At 48.6% G+C, this 10,399-nt stretch overlaps 1 protein-coding gene across 1 annotated transcript; it reads left to right on the top strand.

The window, feature by feature from the left end:
- Positions 1-1,983: 1,983 nt before the first annotated feature.
- On the top strand, positions 1,984-3,219 carry LOC120047142 (sialic acid-binding Ig-like lectin 12). Its single transcript, XM_038992676.1, has 3 exons — positions 1,984-2,112; positions 2,261-2,656; positions 3,041-3,219. Exons 1-3 carry the CDS (start codon positions 2,052-2,054, stop codon positions 3,217-3,219), a joined length of 636 nt encoding a protein of 211 aa, XP_038848604.1. The 5' UTR covers positions 1,984-2,051.
- Positions 3,220-10,399: the final 7,180 nt, after the last annotated feature.

Raw genomic sequence — 10,399 nt, 5'->3', positions numbered from 1 at the left:
ATCAATTGAATTTACCACAGGTGGACTCCAATCAAGTTGTAGAAACATCTCAATGATGATCAATGGAAACAGGACGCACCTGAGCATAATTTCGAGACTCATAGGAAAGGGTCTGAAAACTTATGTGAATAAGGTATTTCTGTTTTTAATTCATTTGCAAACATTGCTAAAAACATTTTTTTGCCCTTGTCATTGTGGGGTATTGTGTGTAGATGTATGAGATGTTTTATTTATTTAATTCCTTTTAGAATAAGGCTGTAACGTAACAAAATGTGGAAAAAGCTAAGGGGTCTGAATACATTCCGAAGGCACTGTATATTTCAAGGAACATGGTGTAGAGTTTAAATGTAAGTATTTCGGGGAAGTAACACCCAACCTAACAAAAGTAGCAAATATCACAGTCACAAAGAGTAAAGAGGAACTAAACTATTTATGACTACATGCATTTCCATTACAACTAAACAATGACACTGAAATTCATCTGACAGTTTACACATTACTGATACTTTATCAGGCATTGTTGCAACACATTTCTTCCATTTCAGGCTGTGATCAGCTGCATTATTACCATGTCTTCTTGTTCTTAAGTCAACATAATGTAACGGTGAAAGAGGAATCATCACTCTTCAAAAGTGGGTCTGATATGTCTGTATACGTGAAAGATTGTGGTATAAAACCATCACAAAAATATATTGAATACAACCCAGTAGTCTCTAACGTTGATAATAAAGGGATTACCTAGTCAGTTGCACAGCTGAACGCATTCAACCGAAATGTGTCTTCTCCATTTAACCCTACCCTGCATATTCCTACCCTTTACCGGCCCCTTAGATCCCCTTAGCCCCTTAGATTCAAACCAGCAAACGTTCGGTTACTGGCCCAACACTCTTAACTGCTAGGCTACCTGCCGCCCATAATAAGTGCATTTAGCACACTATACTTACTATAGTTACTATGTCAGTTGAAATAGAATATGTCAGTTACTACAGAACATGGCAGTACCCTTTTTGCAGCAGATCTTTCGTATTGGGTACAGGGCTTCATTTCTCAGACCACAGAGGGCATCAAAAACAGTGAGACTATTGCTAGCTTGTCTCTATCCAATGCAAGGCATTCTCCATATAATTCACATGCACATGTTACAAACAGCCAATCTTGAAATATGTACACATTTTCTAATAGAAATCTTATAGAAACTTTCTTATAGTGAAATAAAGCTGCATCTGAATATACAAGGCAAGGGGATTGCAGTATTGATCAAGATTGGTTGATTGGTGTGGATTGGTGGGGTTTGATTGGTTAGTTGATGTGTTTGGGTTGATTATGGTCGAGATATAGTACAGTATGGCTGGGTGGTATGCAGTACAGAGGGACTTCCTGGATTGCAGCACCAGGTTAGAGGGAGGAGTAACAGACTGGGGACATGAAGTGACAGTTCACACCCATCAGAGACTCACACAGGGCTCCCAGTCAATAGGAAGAGAGAGCACACAGAGAGAGGTAATGTGCTGATTCAGTCTTATTCTCTGCATGGATCAAAAGACAAGCTATTGAACCACTATATATTTTTGTCTCGTTACATTGAATGACTGTTAAAACTTGATTATGGCTATGTAATGTAATGGTAATATTATTAATTTATGGAATTAAAACACATTGCTTCATAAGGCTTTAAATAGCATTGGAATAAATATTTATGAATGTAGTTCAATATATTTATGAGCAATTGTGAAGAAAGCATTCATATGAACTGTGACCATAAATGTTTCTTTGACATCCTCTCTAGGCATTACAGCAAAATACATCTTAGTTGAATAAAAGTGCTAAGAAGGTTGTTATGAATGCCAATGTAGATCTCATAAAGGTGTAATGAAATATTCATATCCGATATGTATTGCTATATGTTGTTATTATCACAACACCATTTCATATTCTATTTCACACTCGTCTCCTGCTCCAGACCAGTAGACAGAGACAGAGATAGTGACCATTAGAGAAAGAGGAAAGAGACCCCGGTGTTGTGGTTGATTCATAGAGGCAGTAGAGGCAGGATGTGGGTCCTAATCTGGGCAGCTCTACTTCTCTCTCTGACAGAGAGAACCACATGCCAAAGTAAGGTCCCTTTTATCACTACTATTGTTAGTATACATATGGAATACATCCCAACAGATACTATGTCATATTTTCCTTTTTAACGAACAGTGAAGTAGTATCAGTGCTTCTTGTATTACTCATGACTGTATTAATTTCCCTCCGTCAGATAAGGACCCTGCAGCACCAATCAACATCACCTTCAGTCCAGCAGAGATAACACCACAGGCTGGACTATGTGCTGTTATTCCATGTTCGTTCACTCACCCTGATAACTTCACTGCTCACATAGCAATATGGTTTAAATGCCCTGATGCAAGATGTTCTATTAAACCCGGAACGGACTCTATTTTCCACTCAAAGAATTCCTCTAAAGCTCAGGAGGGTTATAGAAGGCGAGTGTCACTACTGGAGAAAGACCTGACAAAGAAGAACTGCAGTATAATCATCAACGACATCACTAAGACTGATGACGGAGACTATCAATTAAGACTGTCCGGATCATTTAACAGTGGAAATAGAAGTAAACTCACATCCCCAGAGAAAGTTAAAATTGCAGTGAAAGGTACAGCATGATTATTACTGTTAGTTACAGTGACATGAGTATTACTTTAGTGTAATTAATCATGTACACTGACTGTAACATTAGTACCTCCAATTTACAAAGCCCAAGATTCCCCAAGTCTCCCATTTCAAAGTGTTTATTTTTCTAAACCGGCACTATGATTTCATACTTTATAAGAGTATGTTTCTGCTGTTTACTACATGGATACAAAATCCATGTTATAGCGTGACTTAAATGTAAAGGTAAATTCCTATTGAGCCGACATGTGCATTTACCATGAATACGGGAGCATTGCCTCTAAATGTAAATCATGCTGTTGTGCAGATCTTCCACGATCCTGATTGAATCTTGGCCTCAGTCTGTGTTTCAATTTCCTGTCTCCAGCTCTGAACCAGAAGCCCTCAGTGTTGACTCCTCCTCTGACAGAAGGAGAACCAGCGACCCTGACCTGCACCGCCCCGGGGATCTGCTCTGGAACTCCTCCTAACATCACATGGACATGGAGAGGGACAGGAGACAACATCACTGCGCTCAGAGACAACGCCACTCTATGCAAAAGATGAGAGGATCTGACCAACGTCACAACAACCCACTTCTCAACTTTGAACTTTACACCTTCAGCAGAGCACCACACCACCAAGGTCACGTGCCAAGTGACATTCAAAGGGAACATCACCACTGAGGAGACAGTGACTTTGAATGTGACTCGTAAGTAGCCTACATCATCTGACCTTACTTTGAACAACCCAACCTTTTGTTGTGCTTCAACAGTTATTTTCATGACCATGATTAACTGATTATATACTTTATTTTCTAGATGTGAAGGAACCCAAGATCTCTGGTAGTAACACAGTGAGAGAGGGTGATACCCTGAATCTGTCTTGCTTTGTTGACAGCTACCGACCACCACCATCTATCACCTGGAGTAAGAATGGGACAACACCTTTGGAACAGAATAACTCTGGACTGGCCGCTCTCACCATCTCTAACATGACAAGAGAACAGCAGGGGAGTATGTGTGTAAAGCTCAACACTTCAACAGGACTCTGACAGCTTCCATTGTTGTCACTGTGATGTGTGAGTACAAACAACACTGTACAAACCTGATTAAAATAGCTTGAAACATGTTTACTTGAAATTGTCCATGATATCTCTTCCCCCCTCTGTCTCTCTTTAGACCATCCAGTGATTTCTCAATGCTTCTGGGTGTGTCATCCAGGCCAAGTTCATGACTGTGTGTGTGTCAGTCAGGGGGTCCCCTTACCTCTCATAGGCTGGCTTAACACTGAGGAGTACTCCCTCACTAAATCAGTGTTGAGGTCCTCAAGTGAACACCACCATCAGGATGCATGTTTGGAAACCACACCAACACTACTGTGGAGTGTGTCAGCACAAATGAAGTGGGCAGAGTGAGAGAGAAGCTGCAAGTCACCCAAAAAGAGAGCCAAGGAAAGCAAGGAGGTAAAGGTATAAGTTGTTACTTTGTTAGAGAGCAACAGCTTCCCAATCCCACCCATTGTGTATGCAGCATAGAGGATTTATATGCTTAGAGTGAGAAAATATGTTATAATTTAAAAAAAAATGTAATCCAAGGATACGAAGTATTGTGAGCCACTTCTAAAAACATCCATGCTTTGTTCTCTTCATAGAGGAAGTATCTAAAGACATCTTGGCTATGCTGTTGAACCCACCACTGATTGCTGCATTTGTGATTGGCTCAGCCACCATCTGTTGTATCTTTCTGTGTTTGACAGGGAAATGTAAAAGGTACATGCATTCTATTACTGAAGTACAGTTAGTGTTACATGAGTGTTGGTGATTGTCTTTAGAAATTCATATTTCCTATCAAGAGTATCAGATATGTCAAAAGTTACAATGCCTTGCACCATGTTGTAATGGAGGTGCTTGCTAAATCCTCCAACATATAGTTATTGAGACATTTTATTTATAATATTTTCCTAGATGCAAAGAGAGGATCCCAAAGGACTCAGACTCCAAAAGCTCATTCACGAACGTGGAAATGGTGGCATGTGAAGACTAACAGGTGCAGTATCAGTTAATTTCTTTATTCAGCTTTACCAACATTCAGTTAGCATTGACATGCCAAACGGAGTTGATTAGACAGCATAAACAGATCTGGGACCACCAAGCTAATAAAAGACTCATAACACAGTGCTTTCTGTAATCTACTCCATAGACAGATGCAGGACAGGCTGTGGGGGGTGAACAGACCCCTCTGCAGGTGGTGCTGATGGAGGGAGCTGAAAACACAGAACCCCAGACCAGTGGAGCTGCAGGAAACTCTGCCAAAGGGGATGTGCACTACGCCACTATAACTACTCCCAACTGAAGAAGAAGACTCCTGAGGAGGCAGAGAAGAAAACCATCACTACAGAGTACGCCAAAATCAAACGAGAGAAGAAGAAAGAATGAAAGAAAGGGGATGGAGGAGAGGGGTGTAGTGATGATGGGGAAGGATTAGGAGAAAGAGAGCAGTAAGCCAGCATAAGAGACAGATGAGGATACTACACTTTATTCCAACGTCAAGGCTATTATGGGTGGTGGTGGGTGACAAAGCAATGTAAGCTAGTAATGTGGGGGATAGCATACAGTACTATATAGCCATGTGTTCTTATATCATTTTCAGAATCCAGATTGAAAGTTTTATGTTGATAATGGGATTTTTGTTCAACTGAAACTACTGTAGTTAATAGTTTTGGTGTTGTTTCCTCATGTTTTTAATGCAGTTTGAATGTTTCATGATAATACAGAGAAGTTTAATAACTGAAACTACTGTAGTTAATAGTTTTGGAAAATACTTTATTTTACAGCCCTGTGTCAGATGGTACTGTATGTGCCTGGTGGTTGTACATTATCAATAAGAATATTTTCTAGTTGTACATAGAAGCAAGTTTTGGTAATGTTTTTCAAGGATGTGTAATTTTACTTTTTTTTGATTGTTTTGTCACCTTGGGTGTCACGCCCTGGCCTTAGTATTCTTTGTTTTCTTTATTATTTTAGTTAGGTCAGGGTGTGACATGGGAAGTTGTGTGTTTTGTCTAGTTTAGGGTGTGTGTATTGTTTAGGTGGTTTTGTATAGTGTATGGGGTTGTGTTCAGGAGAGAGGTCTAGGAAAGTCTATGGTTGCCTGGTTTGGTTCTCAATCAGAGACAGCTGGTTATTGTTGTCTCTGATTGGGAGCCATATTTAAGGCAGCCATAGGCTTTAGGTGATTGTGGGTAATTGTCTATGTTCTATGTTGCATGTGTGCACTTAGTTCGGTTTAGCTTCACGATCGTTTGTTTTGTTCATTTTGTAAGTGTTTGTTTTTTCCCTTCATTAAAAGCAGATGTATTTTTCACACGCTGCGTTTTGGTCCTCTCTTCCACGTCAAGACGATCGTGACAGAATTACCCACCAAACAAGGACCAAGCAGCGTGTCAAGCAACAGCGATCGCAGGATTACAGGAATTGGGAAGAAATTCTGGACAGCGGAGGACCCTGGGCACAACCGGGAGAATATCGCCGCCCCAAAGCTGAGCTGGAGGCAGCGAAAGCAGAGAGGCGCCGGTATGAGGAGGCAGCACGGAAGTGCGGCTGGAAGCCCGAGAGGCAGCCCCAGAAATTTCTTGGGTGCGGGCACTTGGAGCAGTCGCGAAGTTGAGGGGTGAGTCTGAGATTGTCGAGGAGTTATTGGACAGATTGGAGGAGAGTGAACGGAGGGGAGATTATGAGACATTCGAGGAGTTGTTGACGAAATTGGAGGAGAGTGAAGAGAGAGAGCTGTTGGTTTGGCAGAGTATGCACGGCATTCGCCCTGAGGAGCGTGTTAGCTGTCCGATGCCACCTGTGTCAGTTCCTCGTACTCGGCCTGAAACTTGTGTTAAAGTTCCGGAAGATTTGATGCCGGCTATACACACACCAGGTCTCCAGTAAACCTTCACAACCCGGTGTGTCCTGTTCCTGCTTCTTGCACTCGCCCTGAGGTGCGTGTCTCGGCCCAGTACCACCAGTGCCAACACCACGCACCAAGCTTCCTGTGCGTCTCCAGAGTCCAAGTACGTCCTGTTCCTCTCCCCGCACTAGCCTGAGGTGCGTGTCTCCAGTCCGGTACCACCAGTCGGCACCACGCACCAAGCCTCCTGTGCGTCTTCAGAGTCCTGTACACACTGTTCCTTCTTCCCGCACTAGCCCTGAGATGCGTGTCCCAGTCCGGTACCACCAGTTCCGGCACCACGCACTAGCCTAATGTGCGTCTCAGGTCCAGTATGCCCTGTTCCTTTCCCCGCACTAGCCCTGAGATGCGTGTCTTCAGCCCGGTACCACCAGCCGACACCACGCACTAGGCCTAATGTGCGTCTCCAGGGTGCAGTATGCCCTGTTCCTTCTCCCTGCACTAGCCCTGAGATGAGTGTCCCCAGCCCGGTACCACCAGTTCCGGCACCACGCACCAGGCTTACAGTGCGCCTCAGCCGGCCAGAGCTGCCCGTCTGCCAAGCACCGTCAGAGCTGCCCGTCTGCCAAGCACCGTCAGAGCTGCCCGTCTGCCAAGCACCGTCAGAGCTGCCCGTCTGCCAAGCACCGTCAGAGCTGCCCGTCTGCCAAGCACCGTCTGAGCTGCCCGTCTGCCAAGCACCGTCTGAGCTGCCCGTCTGCCAAGCACCGTCTGAGCTGCCCGTTTGCCAAGCACCGTCTGAGCTGCCCGTCTGTCCCGAGCCGTCAGAGCTGCCCGTCTGTCCCGAGCCGTCAGAGCTGCCCGTCTGTCCCGAGCCGTCAGAGCTGCCCGTCTGTCCCGAGCCGTCAGAGCTGCCCGTCTGTCCCGAGCCGTCAGAGCTGCCCGTCTGTCCCGAGCCGTCAGAGCTGCCCGTCTGTCCCGAGCCGTCAGAGCCGCCCGTCTGTCCCGAGCCGTCAGAGCCGTCCGCCAGACAGGATCAGCCAGACCGTCCGCCAGACAGGATCAGCCAGAGCCGCCCGCCAGACAGGATCAGCCCGAGCCGTCCGCCAGACAGGATCAGCCCGAGCCGTCCGCCAGACAGGATCAGCCCGAGCCGTCCGCCAGACAGGATCAGCCCGAGCCGTCCGCCAGACAGGACCAGCCCGAGCCGTCCGCCAGACAGGATCAGCCCGAGCCGCCCGCCAGCCATGAGCAGCCAGAGCCGCCCGCCAGCCATGAGCAGCCAGAGCCGCCCGCCAGCCATGAGCAGCCAGAGTCGTCCGCCAGCCAGGATCTACCAGAGCCACCAAAGCGGGTATTGACAATGGTGGAGTGGGGGCCACGTCCCGCACCCGAGCCGCCTCCATAATAAGGCCCACCCCGGACCCTCCCTTCAATGTCAGGTTGTGCGGTCGGAGTCCGCACCTTTGGAGGGGGGGGGTACTGTCACGCCCTGGCCTTAGTATTCTTTGTTTTCTTTATTATTTTAGTTAGGTCAGGGTGTGACATGGGAAGTTGTGTGTTTTGTCTAGTTTAGGGTGTGTGTATTGTTTAGGTGGTTTTGTATAGTGTATGGGGTTGTGTTCAGGAGAGAGGTCTAGGAAAGTCTATGGTTGCCTGGTTTGGTTCTCAATCAGAGACAGCTGGTTATTGTTGTCTCTGATTGGGAGCCATATTTAAGGCAGCCATAGGCTTTAGGTAATTGTGGGTAATTGTCTATGTTCTATGTTGCATGTGTGCACTTAGTTCGTTTTAGCTTCACGATCGTTTGTTTTGTTCATTTTGTAAGTGTTTTTTTTCCCTTCATTAAAAGAAGATGTATTTTTCACACGCTGCGTTTTGGTCCTCTCTTCCACGTCAAGACGATCGTGACAGAATTACCCACCAAACAAGGACCAAGCAGCGTGTCAAGCAACAGCGATCGCAGGATTACAGGAATTGGGAAGAAATTCTGGACAGCGGAGGACCCTGGGCACAACCGGGAGAATATCGCCGCCCCAAAGCTGAGCTGGAGGCAGCGAAAGCAGAGAGGCGCCGGTATGAGGAGGCAGCACGGCAGCGCGGCTGGAAGCCCGAGAGGCAGCCCCAGAAATTTCTTGGGTGGGGGCACTTGGAGCAGTCGGCGAAGTTGAGGGGTGAGTCTGAGATTGTCGAGGAGTTATTGGACAGATTGGAGGAGAGTGAACGGAGGGGAGATTATGAGACATTCGAGGAGTTGTTGACGAAATTGGAGGAGAGTGAAGAGAGAGAGCTGTTGGTTTGGCAGAGTATGCACGGCATTCGCCCTGAGGAGCGTGTTAGCTGTCCGATGCCACCTGTGTCAGTTCCTCGTACTCGGCCTGAAACTTGTGTTAAAGTTCCGGAAGATTTGATGCCGGCTATACACACCAGGTCTCCAGTAAACCTTCACAACCCGGTGTGTCCTGTTCCTGCTTCTTGCACTCATCCTGAGGTGCGTGTTCTCAGCCCGGTACCACCAGTACCGGTACCACGCACCAGGCCTATAGTGCACCTCGACAGTCCAATACGCCCTGTTCCTCTTCCCCGCACTCGCCCTGAGGTGCGTGTCCTCGGCCCAGTACCACCAGTGCCAACACCACGCACCAAGCTTCCTGTGCGTCTCCAGAGTCCAGTACGTCCTGTCCTCCTCCCCGCACTAGCCTTGAGGTGCGTGTCTCCAGTCCGGTACCACCCGTTTCGGCACCACGCACCAAGCTCCTGTGCGTCTTCAGAGTCCTGTACACACTGTTCCTTCTTCCCGCACTAGCCCTGAGATGCGTGTCCCCAGCCCGGTACCACCAGTGCCGACACCACGCTCTAGGCCTAATGTGCGTCTCCAGGGTCCAGTATGCCCTGTTCCTTCTCCCCGCACTAGCCCTGAGATGGTGTCTTCAGCCCGGTACCACCAGTGCCGACACCACGCTCTAGGCCTAATGTGCGTCTCCAGGGTCCAGTATGCCCTGTTCCTTCTCCCGCACTAGCCCTGAGATGCGTGTCCCCAGCCCGGTACCACCAGTTCCGGCACCACGCACCAGGCTTACAGTGCGCCTCAGCCGGCCAGAGCTGCCCGTCTGCCAAGCACCGTCAGAGCTGCCCGTCTGCCAAGCACCGTCAGAGCTGCCCGTCTGCCAAGCACCGTCAGAGCTGCCCGTCTGCCAAGCACCGTCTGAGCTGCCCGTCTGCCAAGCACCGTCTGAGCTGCCCGTCTGCCAAGCACCGTCAGAGCTGCCCGTCTGCCAAGCACCGTCAGAGCTGCCCGTCTGCCAAGCACCGTCAGAGCTGCCCGTCTGTCCCGAGCCGTCAGAGCTGCCCGTCTGTCCCGAGCCGTCAGAGCTGCCCGTCTGTCCCGAGCCGTCAGAGCTGCCCGTCTGTCCCGAGCCGTCAGAGCTGCCCGTCTGTCCCGAGCCGTCAGAGCTGCCCGTCTGTCCCGAGCCGTCAGAGCCGCCCGTCTGTCCCGAGCCGTCAGAGCCGCCCGTCTGTCCCGAGCCGTCAGAGCCGTCCGCCAGACAGGATCAGCCAGAGCCGTCCGCCAGACAGGATCAGCCCGAGCTGTCCGCCAGACAGGATCAGCCCGAGCCGTCCGCCAGACAGGATCAGCCCGAGCCGTCCGCCAGACAGGATCAGCCCGAGCCGTCCGCCAGACAGGATCAGCCCGAGCCGTCCGCCAGACAGGATCAGCCCGAGCCGTCCGCCAGACAGGATCAGCCCGAGCCGTCCGCCAGACAGGATCAGCCCGAGCCGCCCGCCAGCCATGAGCAGCCAGAGCCGCCCGCCAGCCATGAGCAGCCAGAGCCGCCCGCCAGCCATGA

Source organism: Salvelinus namaycush, chromosome 5, assembly GCF_016432855.1.
Source record: "Salvelinus namaycush isolate Seneca chromosome 5, SaNama_1.0, whole genome shotgun sequence".
NCBI classification, from domain to species: Eukaryota; Metazoa; Chordata; class Actinopteri; order Salmoniformes; family Salmonidae; genus Salvelinus; species Salvelinus namaycush.
This window is presented reverse-complemented; position numbering and strand designations above follow the sequence as displayed.